The 19,361-nt window shown below is 46.5% G+C and overlaps 2 protein-coding genes across 14 annotated transcripts in view; one reads left to right on the top strand and one right to left on the bottom strand.

The window, feature by feature from the left end:
* The window catches only part of ATXN2 (ataxin 2), a gene marked incomplete at its 5' end in the record, with an annotated part of 61,412 nt that extends 51,092 nt beyond the window's left edge, over nt 1–10,320 (top strand). For 7 of the 11 annotated variants that reach the window (XM_083629281.1, XM_083629279.1, XM_083629280.1 and 4 more), the window contains 5 exons: nt 2,271–2,324; nt 4,563–4,708; nt 6,102–6,329; nt 8,203–8,374; nt 9,573–10,320. In XM_083629281.1, the coding sequence (XP_083485407.1) occupies nt 2,271–2,324; nt 4,563–4,708; nt 6,102–6,329; nt 8,203–8,374; nt 9,573–9,601 (629 nt within the window). In that variant the 3' untranslated portion in view covers nt 9,602–10,320. The remainder of the gene's footprint in view (nt 1–2,270; nt 2,325–4,562; nt 4,709–6,101; nt 6,330–8,202; nt 8,375–9,572) is intronic. The other 4 variants (XM_083629285.1, XM_083629284.1, XM_083629283.1 and 1 more) reach the window with 1 other exon arrangement.
* Nucleotides 10,321–11,617: 1,297 nt separating this feature from the next.
* The window catches only part of SH2B3 (SH2B adaptor protein 3), a 75,776-nt gene continuing 68,032 nt past the window's right edge, over nt 11,618–19,361 (bottom strand). For all 3 annotated transcript variants that reach the window (XM_083629458.1, XM_083629459.1, XM_083629460.1), the window contains exons 5-8: nt 18,910–19,004; nt 18,418–18,632; nt 17,555–17,726; nt 11,618–15,231 (exon numbers count right to left, since the gene is read on the bottom strand). In XM_083629458.1, coding sequence (XP_083485584.1) covers nt 14,921–15,231; nt 17,555–17,726; nt 18,418–18,632; nt 18,910–19,004 — 793 coding nt within the window. In that variant the 3' untranslated portion in view covers nt 11,618–14,920. The remainder of the gene's footprint in view (nt 15,232–17,554; nt 17,727–18,417; nt 18,633–18,909; nt 19,005–19,361) is intronic.

Genomic DNA, 19,361 nt, shown 5'->3' with positions numbered 1-19,361 from the left:
ATGCTGAGCGTTAAGAGTGCTCATGTTGCAATGTGGGATTGTGCCCATTTTGCTGCTTTTGAGTAGGTAACTGAGGCATTTTGGGGATTCAGAGATTATGCTAATATTCTTTGGGGCAGCCACTAAAGGGCTGTGTTGTTATGCTGGACCACACAGGAGGACTCACAGCTTAATTCTTCTGCCCCTTTTTGTTTGGAGGGGGAAAGGGAAAAGTTGAGGAGAAACCTCCACTGCTGTGTCTAGTCAGCCAGGTCACTCAACTAGTCATAGGAACACCAAGGTTGTCCTTGCTTTGCAGTGAATTTATGGGTTCTCCTTTTCGAGGAAAGGACTGTGGCTTAGTGGCCAAGCACCTGCCTTGTATGTAGAAGGTTCCATTCCTGGTATCTGCAGGCAGAGCAGAGTAGAGGGGGGGGGGAACCCTAAGACCATCAAGATCTACCAGTCTCTGTAGACAATAGTAAGCTGGATAAACAGACTCTAAATGTTAATAAAAGTGGGAAGGCCTCCGTAGAACTCTCCAGGCAGCCACTGTGTAGCTATTAAATCTCCAGAATGGGTTCTCCTGTTCTTCCCCTTCATGTGTGAGGCAGGTCTTGAGATTTGTCACCCAAGAGTAACTTGGGGGTTTCAGCTGGCTGCTTTGAAGTGCCATGTTATCATTTCTAACACAGAGATGCCCCTGCTGACCACTGGATGCTGTGAGTGAGCTTTCCCAGGCCCAGCTGACCGGCCTTGCCCTCTAACCTGTTTGCTGCAGCTGACCTGGAAGCAAACTGACCTGTTTGGGCCTTTTGCCTTCATGGACGCATGAGCCCATTGGCCAAGAGATGAATGAGCCCAGGCACACAGCCACTCAGTTTCTCCTTTTTGCATGAGCAAACATACCAAGAAGTCTTCTGCTAAATGTAGTTTCCTATTTCATCCAAACTGGGAAACACATTTATTTTCAAACTTTCTATATTGCTTACTTGACAGAAGATCTCTCAGTGCTTTACATTATACTCAGCTTTGGAATGAAGCCAGCTTCAAACGATGGGGCTGGAGGCAGAAGGCTCATTCACATCTTGGCTTATTAAACCGAGATACAATCGTCTGAACATGACCACTGTTTCCAGTTTGTCACCTTGCAGCCACTTTTTTTACCAGGATGAATCCAAATACTTAGTGCTCAGTGGTTTTTGTTAAGAAATTTCCTGATATTTTTCTTTTAGTATAAGGTGGTGGTCCTTGGAAGCTTAAATCATCAGAAGTGTTAGTGACTGGTTGGATTTTCTTGTCTGGCTTGCACCAACTTAGCTACCTGTAGCAAAGAAAGGAAGTTATTGTAAACCGATTTGTGATCCTCAGATGAAGGGCAGTATAAATAAACCATCATCATCAAAAGTCCTTGGTTCAAACTTCAGCACAAATGTATTGGTGTTCACTTTTCAATCTCAGCGTCCCTCTCCGTCTGAATCATAGGTATGCCAGTACTCTCCTGTCTCACAGGTTTGTTGTAGAGATTACTGAGGGAATGTATGTGAAATACTGAATAAATGTTAAGTGGAGGTATGCTGTTCCCTTTGGCCAGTTCTCTAAAGACATAGCAAAACTGTAATCGGAACGCTGCATTGATTTGTAGCACCTCTAGTGCTCTATGAAACTACATCTAGCAAAGAGACTGAATAGGAATTCATTCTATTAACCTTCATATAAACGTGTGTATATGTCAGCAGTTGCTAATTGCCGAACTTCTGTTAAGATGGAAAGACTTGTTTCAAAAGTCTGGTAAACCAAGATAATGTTTATTCACCAGCTTGATCCTGATTTTGCTTTGTATTTTATCCAGTATTTTTCTGTGTCTTATTCTCTCTCTAAGCTATCTAGTTTCCTGTCTCTGCTAAAAAATAAATAAACAAATTAGTATGCTGAACTAAGCAATAATTGGGGAACTGGGGCTCTGCATCTTGGGGAAATCCAGTTTTCTGGGATTGTAACTGGTGTTTTTCTCTCCATTGAAAATCAGTCAAAGCACTTTTAATCCTTATTCTTCATGCTGTGGTTAGTTAATGGAATGTAAAATACTTTAAAATAGTGGACATTTTAAAATTGATGAACACCAGCTGAAGATTGTATGTGTGATTGAATATCTCTTTAACTTTTTTTTTTTAATTGCAAATTGGTTTGTGCATGAAAACAATGATTGACTTAACCTTTCCAGAAGACTGGAAGTGGTGCTCTCATCTTGTGGCACACGGCTAATTTCCCTTTCTATTTCCCAAATTCAGCATGTCCCAAAATACCCTACAGCAAGGAGACAGGTCCTTCTTTCTACTTTGCCAGTGAGTTGGGGTTTTTGTACTAACTTTGATTTGCACAGTAAACGACTTTGAAAGAATCTGTTGGAGAATAGGCTTGTTGAACAGATGTCTTTGCACCAAACCTACTCAGAATTAGGAAAAGCTTTTCTGTCATTGAGAAACCAATGGACTCAGGAGACATGTAAAGGATGAAATTGTCTGAGGAAGATTATCATAACGGAGAAGTTAAGATGACAGCCAGCACTAGGTGAAAAGAGTAAAAATAAGTCCAGTTATGTAGAGACTTGGTTGACGTGTTTATTTCCTCCTTACATTTCCTTGAAACCAACATGGTCTACTGCCCTGTGAAGGAAGGGTTGTCTACTTTGCAGTGGTCCACAATAAAGGGTACAGAATTGGTTGGTCAGAGATTTGGGAAAGGAAGATTCAGACTTTTAGGGGATGGGAGAAGAAATCTGAAAGGGCAAGATTGGAATTTACAGGGCAAGACATTCCCCAAAGAGCTGGAATTGTGACCCCTGGAGGGTCTAACCCATCTATGAACCCTTGCAGACAGAATGCTGAAAGTTTGCTTTAACCACAAGAGCTAGAAAACTTCGAAAAAGCCTGAGGTTGAGCTGAATGAAATTCAGTGTTGGATTTTGCAGGACAGTTGTGGTCACAAAGGCCCCTGGATCTTTTAATCGAAGCGCTGATTCCCTTTTATGTATTTGAGTGAATGCAAAGATCCATTGTGACAGAATGACCTACACAGCCAGAGCTGTCAGCTGGAGAAGGAGGGCGCTCCTCTTTACGGCACAGCAGAAATCAGGAGCTCTGTGTCTTTTGGGTATGGAGTTGTCCCAGGAATCTGCTGCTGACCTGTTCCATTTGGTCAGAGGGCTGTAAGGCAACCACATTGGTTTGGTGCACTGAAACTCTTTCAACAAGTCAATTTCCTTTAATAGATCTTCCTTTGCAAAATGGAGCCCGCTGTCTGTCTGTAACATCTGTTTACATTTGCTTCCTCTAATTCAAATGAAGGTCTCTTTTGCCGTCTAATTGTGGTTATGTTTACCTTCAGGCAGTTTTCACACTTAAAGCACTGACTCTTCCCAACATCATCTAAGTGGGTGTTTGATTTGGTTGGCCTTTCCCTCCCCTCCCTGCCTTTCTTCATTTCCTACTGCCTTGACTATCCACCACCCCTCTCCCTTTTAGGATTACAGTTGCAACTTGCAACTTCTACACATTATCCTTCCCTTATCCCAAAGCATTTGCTCTTGTTTCTGTTTCCTCCTTCCTCTTGCTGACATATTGCAGTTTGCAAAGAACTAAGTGCCATCTTACCCTGCTGTTCCCATTTATGGCAGGGGGCAAAGGAACTAATTATGTAGCTTATCTATCCTGTGAAAGGCAGGTGGTGATGTATCTTCCTTTTGCATCTGCTATGGGAGCTGTAAAGGCAGATTTTAAAACTTGGGTGCAGGTTCTGGGTCCCCATCTTGTCTACAGTAAACTTTGGACATGCTTCTCTGAGCTCTGAATGTGACTGCCCTGAGCTAATTCCTCCAGTTCCTGCCAGCAAGATAATCTATTTTGGACTGAAAAGAGATCACCAGCAAGTCCCATTTCTTCTCTGTGGGTTTGAAGAGGAAATGAAGAGTTTTAAGGCAAGGATGGGGAACCTGTGGCTGTCCAGATGTTGCTGGCTACTAGCCATGCTGGCTGGGCCTGATGGGAGTTGAGTCCTGCAACATCTGGAGGGCCCCACAGGTTTCCCCTCCCTGGTCCATGGCCAGACTTGTATGCTAGGGAACCCAAATGCTGCATGAAGTATGAAACACAGTTCTGTGACTGGAGCCAGGTGTGTGTGTGCGTGTGCGTGTGTGCGCTTTCCCACCCTGACCCAAATAAATTTGACTTTTGTGACAAGAGCTTAAGGTTAGAGGAAGCCTGGAGCCAAATGGCCATTTTCAGCAGGAGAGGATTGAAAAGCCTCTCAACTCTCACTGAGCCTGGCTTTTCACTTCTACACAGTCCTCATGCACCCTCAAACTTTCCCCCGCAACCATGTAGGTTTTAAAGAATGTGCTCTGCAAGCTGCAAAAGTGATGTTGAGTCGAGGGCAAGTCCCAGGTGGCTGGCATTTGTATTGTTTCTAAATGAAGGAAAGGAAAGCAGCTATTTAAAAGGGAGACGCCCAGAGTTGGGGGAGTCCTATGTGCTGACTCAGCTTGGCATCCGTTCTCAATTTCCTTTCCCCTCTTTTCTTCCTAGTTTCCACTGGTTCCCTTGCTCAGCAGTATGCCCATCCCAGTGCCACCCTGCATCCGCACCCGCCGCACCCACAGCCTTCTGCCACGCCCACAGGGCAGCAGCAGAGTCAACATGGGGGAAACCACCCAGCTCCCAGCCCAGTGCAGGTAAGCGCTACGACTGGCCATCTGTGTGGCAACAGGTTCCTGCTATGCCGTTGTTTGGGCCAATTGCCTTTGAGACCCTGCATTCATTGCCTGGAGACTGTGCAACCAGAGCTGACTGCTCTGGCCAGCATGCTGTCATGGTAGGAACCATATCACTAGTTCATTGCACACTGGAGGCTACTATTTTCCACTGGAAAAGAAGCTAGCAACTGGGATTAGCCATCCTGATGGATGCAAGCTTAATGCAAGTCAGAAAGTTTAGGCAGATAGCTACACTTCTTAAACAACTATTTCTTAAAAGGTCCCACGGCACTTGTATTTATGAGTAAAATACAAATGTTCTTTCTTTATCCAAGAGTATCTGTACCCTGCTCTTCATTAAAAAAGGCCTCTGGCACAGCTTACGTACAGTCCGTTAAAGAAAAGGTTCTTGCTCACAAGCTTGCAGTCTGAAACACACAACACAAAAGCAAAAAGCGACAGGGAGGGAAGAGGGCGAAAGCACACTTGGGCCCCAATGTGGTCTGCAGGAGTGGAAACTCTTCAGCAGCAGGAAGCACAAGATGGAGCTGGCCTTTCACTAGAGCTACTGAAACGAGCTCTGCCTCCCATCTCACCCCCTGAGGCAGCCTGTTGGAACAGCTGCTATCAGGTTGACGAAGTCTGACGGAGCTGGCCTTTCAGTGGAATTGAGAGAATAAACCATTGTTTATAAATTCATAAAGTACATGGGCCTTCTGGCCACTGAAAAATACCCATTGCAGCATAAAAATGATGATCTGCTTTTAGTTTATTTAACACAAAAAGAAGTAGCAGCTTGGAACATCGAGAACAGAATAGTGATAACGTTTAGCAGGCTTCAGTCAGGATGTTCTTCCATAAGTTTAGCAGCACCAAAGAGAGCCCAGCCTCTGAATCTTTCCTTCCTCTGAGCGTGGCTTGAATCCGTGGCAGAACCTCTGAGCTGCCCTGGTGAATTGTAAAGGGTGAGGCATGCACCTGAGGTTCTTCAACCCATAATGCTGAATGTGAACATGGATGTCACGCATGTTGGATTATGCAACTTTTTTGCTGCTGGGAAATTTGCCTCTTCCCAGCCCGGTTTCCTTGCTGTTGCCAGTTTGCCATGAGGGTGGAAGGAACCCTGGCAAAGCACTGTATTTTGCATTCCCAGCCTAGCCTGAGAGCAGAACAAGCGTTTTTGAGGGCAATGCTTTTTTTCAGCCGGAACTCACCGGAGCTCAGTTCCGGCACTTCTCAGGTGGGCGCCATTGCCATTATAAGAGAACAAGGGAGGCGTTCATGGTGAGTTCCGGCACCTCTTTTTCTAGAAAAATAGCACTGTTTGAGTGTAAATATCGCCAAGCCATTGCTATGCTTACGATTTCTTCAGCACCACCAGCACCAGGCCGCCCAGGCTCTCCACTTGACAAACGCCCAGCAGCAGTCAGCCATCTACCACACTGGTCTTGCACCAACTCCTCCTTCCATGACCCCAGGCTCAAGCACACAGTCTCCTCAGAACAGCTTCCCTGCAGCTCAACAGACGGTCTTTGCCATTCATCCTTCCCACGTCCAGCCCGCCTACACCAACCAACCGCACATGGCCCATGTCCCCCAGGTAAGACATTGATGTAGGCTGAGGTCCAAAGAGTGCTCTCTGTTCCAGGGAGGAGAAGACTGGGGGCGGGGAGCCAATTCTCATTAACATGGTCTTATAATCTCAGGCTGCTTTGATCCGGGGAAGGCCATGGGTGTGTGTCACACCCTTGTGCACCAAAGAGCCGTTCAGAATGCCTGATGAGTATTTATGGACAGAATAATCTCTGTCCAGCAGGAGGTGCTAGCGAGGGACCCCTGGACTATGGGTTGCCCAGGGTAGAAATGGTCACTTGAGTACTTCCCTCTAGAAGGCAGGCAGAACAGGGCATGACATGGTGCACCTTTTGTGCTAGAGGGTAGACAGTGGCGCTGCTGCTGCTGCTGCAGTTGCTTGGCTAAAGCTGAAAAGGTTGGGCATGGTGGTTGAAGGGTGGTCCTTGGCCCCCTGTTATGGAAGCGGGCTCTGAGTGCCACAGAGGGTGGTATCCTTCCTGAGGAAGTTAGTGAGAGAGATCCTTCCTATGGAATTGGTGGTAAGTCAGCGAGCTTTTGGGTCTGAGGCCTGAACACTGAAAAAGGTCCTTTGCAGGGAAGTCTGAAGCCTCCCTCAACTGTACACTTAGATTTTGTGCTCTGCCCCCCAAATGTGTCTCCCCCAGCTGTGAATGGCAAGCAAAGTGCTGCCTCCCTCCAACTGGTTACTTAACAACATATTTTGTGCTGTTTCTAGCGGTAAGGCTGTCGTATTCCTCTGAGAGGGGAGCCTAATAATAATAATAATAATAATAATAATAATAGTAGTAATAATAATAATAATAATAATAATAATAATAATTTATTTATACCCCGCCCATCTGGCTGGGTTTCCCCAGCCACTCTGGGCGGCTTCCAACAGAACACTTAAAATACAATAACCTATTAAACATTAAAAGCTTCCCTAAACAGGGCTGCCTTCAGATGTCTTCTAAAAGTTTGGTAGTTATTTTTCTCTTTGACATCTGGTGGGAGGGCGTTCCGCAGGGCAGGTGCCACTACTGAGAAGGCCCTCTCTGCCTGGTTCCCTGTAACTTGGCTTATCGTAGCGAGGGAACCGCCACAAGTCCCTCGGCGCTGGGCCTCAGCCTTTCAACTATAGCCTGAGTTCGGTGGGGTCCCAGCCTCCCCCCTCCCCTGCTGAAACAAACCCGCTTTTAGTGCCATCTCTGGGATTCCTGTGGTGCTGGCTGTGGGCCCCCTCCCCTTTGTGGCCTTTCTACTAAAGAGCTAGTTTGACATCAACTGATAGGAAGTGCCTACAGAGGGTGGTGAATACTGCACATGATATTATGGGCTGCCCTGTGAATCCACTGGATGACATTGTGGAAGAATGTTGCCTCAAGAGAGTGAGGAAAATTCTCAGGGATGATTCACACCCTGGCCGGCACTTTCTTGATCTCCTGCCCTTGGTCAGAAGATATAGAAGCACGATTAGTCGCACCAACAGGGTAAAGAACAGCTTCTATACGTGGGCTGTTAGGCTGCTGAATGAAAAGATAACAACAGGGCAACTTAAAGACCAACTAAGTTAGTTCTTGGTATGAGCTTTCGTGTGCATGCACACTTCTTCAGTGTGCTCTGAAGAAGTGTGCATGCACACGAAAGCTCATACCAAGAACTAACTTAGTTGGTCTTTAAGGTGCTACTGGAAGGAAAAATTTTTTTTGTTTTGACTATGGCAGACCAACACGGCTACCTATCTGTAACAGGGCAACTGACTTTCATGTTTGGTGTGTGTGCCTCACTAAACAAGGGGAATTAAGACTAAGAGAGCTGAGTGGGGGTTGCTCGTGTAATCTCACTGTATACAAGTTGTACAAGTGACCATAAAGTATTTCAATTTCAATTTATTTCAGGCCCATGTGCAGTCGGGAATGGCTCCTTCTCACCCAACTGCCCATGCTCCAATGATGCTCATGACAACCCAGCCACCACCCGGCGGGGCCCAAGCCGCCATTGCGCAAAGTGCACTACAGCACATTCCAGTTTCAACAGCGACACACTTCCCCTACATGACGCACCCTTCAGGTGAGCGGAGTGTGTGCTTGGGAGACGCCGCAGGTCCCCGGAGGGGGGATAAGGGAGAGAAGATGAAGGTTGTGTGATGTTGAGGCTGGGCTTGGGAGCACAGAGAGGGGGAGCACAGAACAGGCACAACAAATGCTTTTAAAATGCCCTCTCTCCCCACAACTGAATCTTTACTCCCTTCAGGAGCAGTCTTTATTTCCAATCATCATCATCAATCTTTATTACGGTCCAGAGACCCAACAAATCGTTACAAAGCAATACACAATTCATACAGCCTACCTCCAGGTTAAACAAGCATTTTGTTCAGAATATAGGGATCATTTGTTCTTGCAACCACCGATAAAAACTTTGCCACTGCTAACGTTCTAGCATTTGTCCGGTCTTCCAATAGGAACCTGACATAGTGAGCCTCTGGTTTTCCCGGGAAAGGTACCAGCAAGGGTAGTATCAGTTCAGCCCTGGCTTGCTCATATTTTGCACAGTGCAACAAAATATGTTTTATGGAATCGATGTCTTGAGCACACGAGCAAAGTCTGTCCTGGTAGGGAACTCCTCTCAACCTACCATCCAACACTGCAGAAGGAAAGATGTTTAGTCTGGCTTTGGTGAAAAGCCTTCAATAGTTTTTTTCAGAGTGAGGATCCTGTGACCTCCATATGTCATTGGACTCCATCAGCCCCAGCCAGGGTAGCCAGGAATGAGGGGCCAGGGGACTTGTAGTTCAAGGGGCCTCTGGAGGACCACAGGTTCCCTACCCCAGCTTCATGGATACACCCAGCTGTGTTGTGAGTCCTCCCACCTCCTGGCCTTTCCTCTCCCAGCACCTTAAATGGCAGCCTTGGTGTTGCTGCCTACACTTGGCCCTTGGCAGACTAGCCGTCAGGCTCCAAAACCCGTTCATGCTCATGCTTATTAAGAAAGCCTTCACTGTGCACATGCCACGTTTTTTAAAAGCACCCGCCACCTGGTTTTCCACGTGTCGTGTTTTCCGTTCCTCTTCCCCACTCCTGCCACCCTGGCCCATGAGCAAGAATATGTGTTGCAGGTGGATAAAGGGCACGGCAGTGTTTATCGGAGAGAGACATCTCTTGTAGTAGCCGAGCCGCTTTTTAAAATGCCTTTGGTAGGATTTGGGGTCTTTATCTTATGCCTCATCTCAACTCATTCTTCTCTCTCTCTCTCTTTCTCTTTTTTCCAGTACAAACCCACCATCAACAGCAGTTGTAAAGCTGACCTGGAGTAACTGTGAGGCTGGATCTCTCTTTGTTTCTTTCTTTTGTTTTTTTTTTTAGGCCAAATACCTTCCTTCTCCTGCTTCTACCAACTTGGAAGCACAGAAACAAAAACAGAAATCAAAACAAAATCTAGTATTTCACTTTATTTTTGTTTCTAAGAGGAAAAAACAACAACCTTGTAACATCCAATAGGAATGCTAACAGTTCACTTTGCAGTGGGAGAAATTCGGACTGAAACAAAAGGCATGTAGAGCCCTTGTGGGACGATTCCATAATTCCATGTGTTGTGTCAAAAAAGGAAAACAAAAAAAAAGCCCTGCCCCATTTCCGCTTGCAGATAAAACTGGAAAAAAACTATTTATTTTTTAAAGCAACCCTTCAAAGTCACAAATTCATCAGCTAGAGAAAGACGTAACGAGAGTGATTCTTGCTGCTATTCTCACTAAAAAAAAAGAAATTAAATGAACATAAAAAGAAAATCAATACCTTTTACTTCTAACTAAACTTGAAAGAGGTTTGAAAAAAAGCAAGTTCTAATCGTCAAGCAGATATGGATTTATTATTTATAAAATCATGTTTGATGATGGGGGAAAGCCGCCGTCGCAAGGCAGCGGTGTAACTTTTAAGTTAAGAGGAAACTTTTACTTTGTAGATAATATAAAATAAAAACTTTAAAAAAAAATTAAAAATAAAAAAAGTTTTAAAAACTGACCTTTTTCTTCTGGAATCTGTATGCTTCACCTTGTTTCCTTTACCTGTTTTCTGGTTTAGCAGTTCACTGGTGCATAAGATAGGCAGAGAGGCCTTTGGCCAGGGGAGCAAAAGAGGAAAAACTGAAAAACATCTGCCTTAAAGACGGCTTCTGTATAAATGTGTGAGTTGGGCCAACAAATGTGTTCTGGCAGATGAAGGGATGGTGGTGCTTCAGGCCATTAAAGCATTAAGCCTTCTCCAACCTAGTGCCCCCTGAGTATTTTGGACTCATTCCCTAGCCAGCATGGTTGGAGACAAATGGGTATTGTGTTCCCAACAACATCTGGAGGGCACCTGGTTGGGGAAGGCTGCATTGGAAGTAGTTGAGCCAATGCCGATTTTCACAATCTTAACCAGAAACAGGGAATCTTGGGCATGCTGGCCACATGTGGCCCTCCAGACCTGGTCCTCGGGACTCTCCACAGGTCAGACCCCTCACTGGCCCTGCTTCACCACCCCCCCATGTGTTTTGGGCTGCCTGGAATGTACCCTTGAACTCTGATGACGCCTCTTACTTGTCTGGAAGAAGGATACTGAGGAGTGTATATGGAAAGGAGCATAGTCTGCAAATGGGGAAATTTGCATGCTTTGCTTCACCCACCCATGTGGACCTAGGAAGGTTGCCCAGAACGGAATGCGGAACCGATATAAACTTACTTTCACTTAGGAGTTGGTACCTGCTGGATTAGCCTGAAGACCTAACTCTTTACCATAATCTGTCCAGCAGTAACCAGGAGCTGAATGCAACAGTCGCCCACCCCCTAAGTTGCTTATTCCTCTATATATCAGAGGGAGATGCCTCTGGCATGGAAGCTTCACGGCTGCTTGGGCTCATAGCTTAAGAAAAGCTCATGGTCCACTCTTCCACCAAGGGCTTCCTGAGCTAGTGACTCATCATCACAACGTAATTTGGGCTCAGGAATGCCTGAAGTGGGAGGTGTGTGTGATTAATGGAAACTCTTCCTTATGTTCTGTGCTCACAGGATGTAAGACTTGTGTCCTCCAGGCAGTTCTTCCCCGTTCCAAGAAGTGTGACTGATTTCAGCTTGAAAGCAGGAGAAACCAAGGTGGTGCCCTTCAAAAATTGATGGGCTCCCAGTTCGCAGCAACCCCCTGTTATCTGGAGGGCACCACATTGGCTATTCCCATTTTCAAGTATCTTATCAGGTGATTTAAAAAGAAGATTCTTTTAGGATGGCTCCACGGGGGGGGGGGGGGGGGTGGAAGAAAAAGAAATGACCACGGAACCAACCACTGAAAATTTCTAAAAACAGTTTTATTTTACTGCAGGGGCAGGTCTGTATGTATTTTTTAGCTGTATTAAAGAATAAGTTACATGTACAGTACATACAGAAACAATATATAGAAAAATTATACTGTACAAGAGTAGAAAGGTGGTGAACAAGAACACTCAGTTTTTTTTCTTTAAATGCCTATTTGGTTTTTTTAAAAAAATAAATAGCAAGCTGTGGAGCTCATTCATTTGCTGCTGTTGATAGAGACTAATCTGTTAAGATTATAAAATTTGGAAACCACTGCGGGAAGCTTATACCTACAGCTCACAGAGATGGCGTAAAGTAAACTGTTCGGTCGGGTGCTACTCAGCATTGGGGCTTTGCCATCCTGCTGTCCATCTCCTTTTGTGTGGCGCATCTTGAAGGACGACTGGCACAAATGTGAGAATGCAGCTGGACCCAGGGAAACTAATTTCACACTGCATGTTGAGCCCCTTTGGAGGATGCCACCTGCAGGGCAATTTTGAGCCTGAATGCAGGCTTGCCCCCAGCCTCTGAAAACCCTGCCCTCAATGAGCACCTGCACTTGTATCAGAAATTGTAACGTCCCAGAAGGCTTTGAGCCCTGATTGATGTTCTGAGCAAACAAACAGGATCTCTGATGGTGATGGTCAGGGGATGGAGAAAGAAATTTATTTGCATGAGCCGCCAAGCACTGCTGGTGATAGGAAAAAGGCACTTAATATCTAGGCAGGGACCTCGCTACTGCTCTACTACCGGTTATGAGGTTTGGAGAATTTAGGTTTACTAGGTAGGAAAGATCAGAGCAAGTTCCTTAGAAGAACTCAAGAATGGGCTGAAACCGGGGGGGGGGGGGGGAGCAACCTGTGGTCCTTCAGAGGTATTTGGACTCCTGCTTTGAACAAACTTTCAGCAAAGGTCATTCCAGCACAAGGGATTAGTGTGATGAAATGCTAGCTAATCATAGGCCCTTTTACCGTCCAGCGGGCACATGGGTCCCATGCTTAAATCTGTAAGAGGTTAGCTTGTGTGGGCAACAGCTCAAAGAGGGGAAAGGATTTTTTACAAACCTCTAGTATCTTTGGATACACAGCCATCATTTTGAATAACAATTTGCTAGACTGTGGACAATGTTGTTAACTTGACTATACTGTATATGCTTTGCCATTACCCATGTTTGTTTTCTGATACATGCTACCCTCCCCATGCCCCCCGAAATCAAAACACCACCTTGGCCAAAGAGAATAATTGTTAGATTTTGCACACACAGCAGGGGAAAGATGGTAACGGCCTCTCCCCCATATATATAAAATTTCATGCTCTCTGCTGGTTTGGGGTACATTTTTTAAGCTATTTCCATTCTATATCAAGAGCAGATACCCTTAGTGCTGATATGCTGTTAGACCAGGCTTTCTGCTTTTTGGAGAGGTTCCCCACAACTCTGGCTTTTCTGGCTTTGAGGATGCTGGAAAAGAGCAAATTCAGCGCTGTGTCGTTTTCATTGTGCTCCTAAAGTTAATGCATGATAAATGTGTGTCTTAACCTCACTGAGGTTCTTAGACTTCCTCTAAGAATTATGCTGTTAAAATTACTCTCAAAAGCATTTTAAGCATTTTTGAAACTGCTTAAAGGGAGCTGCTGTGGATTTTTTTTTTAGAGGGGGAAAAAAAATCCCTGTAACCCTCGTAAGGTTGGTGTGGCATTAGCAAAGAAGTCAGATTTGGAAATGGATCAGAAGCTATTGGTTGTTTTGAGTAATTCTGTGCTGCACGGTTGGGCTTGAACTTTTAAGGCCAGAGTAGCCCTATGGGGCAAGGCAGAGATGCAAGATGACCCCTTTTCCCACTGGAATGGTTGGTTGGAAGGAAGGAAGCAGCTATTTGAGGCTAGGTCATCTTAACCTCAAAATGTGTAATTTCATAGCTCAGTGATGGAATGTCCCATGTCAAAACAGGGAAAACCTCTCTGTGTGAGTCTTTGGAAGAGCTGGTCCAATGAGATAATACCAAACCAAGCAGACCAGTCGAGCTGACCAGCTGCTTCCTAGTAGGTTCAGTTCCTTTTGACTTGCTCATGAGCATCCAATCCATTAATTGTAGGCTATTCCCTGACCCTTCCCTTGCTGTGTCTCTAGCTAATGTTGAAAGGAGATCTGTGTTGCCAGGAAAGAGGTGGGGAGGCAAAGCCCAGTTGTAGCATGCATGCGGGAGTCCTAAGGCTCAATCTCTGCCATTAGCCAGTTAAAGGACCACAGGTATGGGTGAGGCTCTGAAGAGGCTATGCCAATCTTGAGTACACAATGTTAGGCTAGATGAGGGACAGTGATGGGATTGGTAAAAGGAACTTTCATCCACTCCACAAGTGTGATCTTCCTCTGCCTACTCAAGACAGCAACACCTTCTGCTCCTTGCTGGGAAGCCACAACAGTTGAATCTGTCTTACTTGTGGTGCATTTACATCGTTTTAGGCCTGCATGGAGGTTGATGGATCTGAGTGTTTAGATATTTAAGGCCAAAAATTGTGCACAGGGGTAGTGGTGATGGCCTTCTGCCATGGTTATTCCTCTTGCCTTTACTTCCAACAACCACCTGGTTCTGTTTGTATTACCCTACTTGGAAGGAAGCTTAAGTTTTAAAAAACAAAACACAGATTTCCTTAGTTCCCAAGGGAGCCAAGAAATTAGCTCAGCTAAAGAGAGCTCAATTGCCTTCATTCAGCAACAGAATGAGAGGCGGGTGATGGAAAGAGCAAATCAGATCAATTACTTGAGTCTAGTTGGATCTGGGGTTTTTCTTCTACTGCCCACACATTTCCCCTTTTCCTCAAGTGGAGGAACATCGTTACAGAGACCAAAAAATATTGCATGTACCGGTAGCAACAAAAATAAGCTAGGAGCCTAAAGCAAAAGAAGAGCCATGTGCAAAACCGATGAGAGGATTGAGTGAAAAAACTTAACAGAGAGGCCATGTAATAAGCCGAATCGAAGGGTCACATCCATAGTGGAGTGAGTTATCTATCTTACAAACCAACACAGCCAAGCAGGCATGTGCAGAGCTTTTCCTGAGGTCTGGGGCAGAGTCTTGTTAGAATAAAGTTATAAACTCAAACAAAAAAGCAGCCGGTCCCTGGTACACTGCCCCCCCCCACTGCCATCTTAGCCCTCCAAGGCTTGGGGCAAGTGTACCCAGCTGCCTCGCCCCAGCACGAGCCTGCAGCCAAGAGGAACAAGTCTTTTCCGTGGCTTTCTGAAACATTTATCCAGAGTCTTGTGCAAAAGCAGGCTGTTGCCCCATCCGGCTGTGTCAGAGGGATGTATACTGGTTGTTAACCGCCCGCAGGTGGGACCTGCCTTGTGAGTCCATCTCGTAATCATTGTCCCACTGGCGCGTTGCAGGGCTGGTGGGTGGGCTGGTCAGGTGGCTGCTGGGCCACAGGCCGCTGGCCAGCTCTTCTGGAGGGGGCACCAGGTGGAATATCTGCTCCACTGAGGAGCTCTGTCGGAGGTTGTCGGCCAGGTGGATCCGCGGGCAGCTGGAAGGGCTCAGCTGGACAAGGCTGAATTCCGGGTGGCAGCGGTGGAGGGAGGGGGAGAGTGGGACTGTGCTGCTGGAGCCTGAATTGGGAGGAAGAGAAATGAGGGGGAGTTACACTGGATATCCTAAAAATATGGTGACATAAGGGAATATGACGTTCCACAGACGGGGTGGCATGAACCGCATGCTAAACAGGCAAGCCAAATTCTGCACTCTGTAGAGATTATGCAAACAAATAAGAGCATCACAAGAGTCTGATCTGGCCAATGACCCATCTAGTCCAGCATTTTGGTTTTACAGTGGTTAACCAGATGCCTCAGCCCACAAGCAGGACCCGAGCACCCGAGCCCTTTCCCTTCCTGTGGCTTTACTGTCGCCAACTGTGGAGGCAGAGCATAGCCATTATGGCAAGGAGCCATTGATAGCCCTCCATGAAATGGTCCAGTCCTCTTTTAAAGGCATCCAAGATCGTGGCCATCACTGCCTCCTGTGGGAGAGAGTTCCATAGTTTATTCTGTATGACAAAGTCCTTCCTTTTCCTTGTCATGAATCTTCCAACATACAGCTTCACTGGATGTCCGTAAGTTCTAGTGCTAAAACTACTAATTTTATCACTTCTATCATGCCGCCTGTTATGCCTTTTCTCTAAACTGAAAAGGCGAGTCAGATGGGACTTGGTATAGAACTACAGTGGTACCTCGGGTTACATATGCTTCAGGTTACAGACTCCGTTAACCCAGAAATATTGCTTCAGGTTAAGAACTTTGCTTCAGGATAAGAACAGAAATCGTGCTCCGGTGGCACAGCAGCAGGAGGCCCCATTAGCTAAAGTAGTGCTTCAGGTTAAGAACAGTTTCAGGTTAAGAACGGACCTCCGGAACAATTAAGTACTTAACCCGAGGTACCACTGTATATGCACTTTTTTTTACAGTCTTGCTAGGGCAAGTTTCTAATATGGGACACCTGACCACATCTTCAGCCATTGAAAATGTAAGGCAGTGTCAATTCATTTCTGATATTTGAGGAGGCACGACCCACCGACTCTTTAAAAAGTACCGTTAGCTGTAAGGACTAGAATCTTGTGTTTACTTTAAAGGTAAAGGTACCCCTGACCGTTAGGTCCAGTCGCGGACGACTCTGGGGTTGCGTGCTCATCTCGCTCTATAAGCCGAAGGAGCCGGCATACAGCTTCCAGGTCATGTGGCCAGCATGACTAAGCCGCTTCTGGCGAACCAGAGCAGCGCATGGAAACACCGTTTACCTTCCCGCCGGGGCAGTACCTATTTATCTACTTGCACTTTGATGTGAACTGCTAGGTGGGCAGGAGCTGGGACTGAACAATGGGAGCTCACCCCGTCGTGGTGATTCGAACTGCCAACCTTCCGATTGGCAAGCCCTAGGCTCTGTGGTTTAGACCACAGCGCCACCCGTGTCCCTTTGGTGTTTACAGAGCACCAAATATGACATTCCATACAACTCCACAGTGGGGATAGGCACAATGGCCTGGTTCCATGTTTCCAGGAACCACGATAAGCTGCAATGTCTCCACAGCTGCAAGGGCAGCACAGAAAGCAGCCAAACAGCAGGTGAGGCACTCTGCTCCCTTCTTGACAAGACTCTGAAAGTTACCAGCCCTGAATGGACCTACAGTAGTCATTGCTGGCATGACTAGAAAGGAAACCAAGAACTAGCTAACTTTTACACTACTGCACCTGATTGCTTTGAGGTCATCCATGTCTGCAACTAGCTAGGTGTTCCTTGGTGGTGCTAAGAGCTTCCTCCTTTTCTGTTTCCAATTCCTGTATCAGCCAAGCAGGAATAGGCTATGTCACCCCTAGGCAACACACATTCCTCTTTGCACCTAAGCAGAAGCATCATATGTTGGTGATGTGATTTGGGTTGTTGTTTTTTATACAACACACACACACACACACCTTTTTTTCCCCAGCTCAGTTCAGCAGGCAGAGGCTTCCACCTTCCAGCTGAGTGATCGAAAGCAGAAGAGAGCGGAGGATATGGCAAGGGATTTCCCCCACCAAATTACAGTGGAAGGAAACCCCAAGCACTGGTGTCCAAAGCCAGCTGCCTTCCTCATTCTAGGAGGACAGAGCCTTAGAATTCTCCAAGGCCTGCTGAAGCTGTTCCAGCAGGAATTCTGGAAAACAGCACTTTCACCTTGATAGATGTTGGCAGAAAACAGAGGATGCTGTAAAAATCTTAACAAACTGTAAGTGTTCAGTGATCGCAGCCTTAGCATGATGAAGAGAGGAAAGTTCCCCAAGATCAGTCCCCAGCCGTCTGTGCATCTGTCTGCCTCTGCTCCTTATTTCCTGCTTAAAGCCGAGTGGGGTTGGAAAAGGCCCAAATGGAAGAGGCTAAATGGCAGCCATAGCTGCCTCCTACCTTGTGCATGTGGAAGAACCACTACATAGCTGGACAGCTGCACGTTGCAGGCCGTTCCGCACTCCAGGGGGATGGGGAAGCGCTGAAAGTGGTGTAACATGTCCAAAATGGAGGCAAAGTGCAGGTGCTGGACACGACACTGGCCCCTCTCGGTCAGGGAGAGCCGTAGGTGCTGCCAAGGTAAAGGAAGCAGGAAGACGCATGTCAGCGACAGCAGCCAATTCATACAGGTCATGTAAAAGTTTCAGCAAGGATCAGAAGGGCGTGTGCAAATCCCATCACCTGAGCCGGGGGAAACCCCACTGCCTAACCTTCCCCAACCTGATGTCTTGGACTACAAATCCCATGAGCGCAAGTCAGCATGGCCATGGCCAGAGTTGTAGTCCAACTCATTTTTCTCTCTCTTTTTTAATTGCATTCTCCTCTCTTGCACTGAACATAATAAAAGTATACCAATCCACTAAAAGACTGTCTTTTCATTTCATTCCTCTTGTTATTTTTTGTTTAGTAAATATTTTTTCCATCAACACTAAATGCCAGACATCTCTGCCATGTGGTCAATGCCCCATCCTCTAAGAATTTCCAGAAGCTGGCCAATAAGAGGCTTGTCCCCTGGGTAAAGATTAAGTAAAGCTAACTCTGCGCCTTTGAATATTTTTGGTCCAGTTAGCTAATTTGTTTGAATACATCCTCCCAGAATGTGGCTGCCTTATCGCAAGTCTCCTGGACATTAAAAAAACCCGCTATTTAGATATGAAGTACAAGTGGGATTTCAACAGTGCTCCAGTTTTGGGCCATGAAAGCCCGCCTGCTAACGTTCTGACTGGTGACAGAGGGAGTCCCCTCAGCAAGAGACGCCGTACCTTTGCTCTTCCTTGGAAGTTGAATGTGAGGACGTAGTCTCCCCTGCGGGTTTCACTCTGTCGGATGAGGAAAACCCCATGTCCGTCAAGGCCTTGGTGCTGAACCAGCTGAGCGGCTTTGACTCGAGAAATGGGGCCATGGAACCAGGGGAAGGATGTCAGGTAGTGGTCGGTCTTCTGGCCGTTCTGGTCTGGGAGGCTGGGTGGCATTGCCCCTAGGGGAGAGGGAAGGACTCGGCTGTCATTTTAAACAATTTCTCCACCCAGAAAAGCATGTTGCACCACACACAAGTGCTTACAGTTTGCAGAGCCAGAGAATTAGCAACAAAAAACAGACAGCTTTGTTAGTATCGGGGAACTCCCTTCTGCTGGTTCCCCAGAGTCCAGTAACCTGAACTACTCAACCAGATGTTTCTTGGTACTTTTTCTTGAAAGGCATAGGATAGGAGCCCCCTCCAACCCCAGACCTCGCTACAGATGAGCCCCAAATACCTTGGTTCAGGGAGTCCGTGCTGCTGTTTGTGGGGCTTGCGGTCACAGCCTCCGAGTGAGAGTCCGAGATCAGCTCAACATCGGCGCCTTCTGACCTGAAAGAGGAGGGAATGTTTCTGATTGTGAGACACCCTGCCCCCAAGGCCAGCAACAAAAGATAAGGCAAAGAAAAGCAAAAAAAGCGAAAAAAAGAGCTCCCTGATGGGGGTGAGGACTGGAAAACTTGAAATTCCAAGAAAAAACCCATATTGTTTTCTCTCAGCACAAGGCAGTGGTGAGTCTGCTGGCACTATAAAGGTAAAGGGACCCCTGACCGTTAAGTCCAGTCATGGCCGACTCTGGGGTTGCTGCACTCATCTCGCTTTATTGGCTAAGGGAGCCGGCGTTTGTCCGCAGACAGCTTCCGGGTCATGTGGCCAGCATGACTAAGCCGCTTCTGGCGAACCAGAGCA

This window comes from Podarcis filfolensis, assembly GCF_964270895.1.
Source record: "Podarcis filfolensis genome assembly, chromosome: 8".
In the NCBI taxonomy this organism is placed as follows: Eukaryota; Metazoa; Chordata; class Lepidosauria; order Squamata; family Lacertidae; genus Podarcis; species Podarcis filfolensis.
The sequence above is the reverse complement of the archived record's forward strand: the minus strand, read 5'-3'. Positions and strand labels throughout refer to the sequence as shown.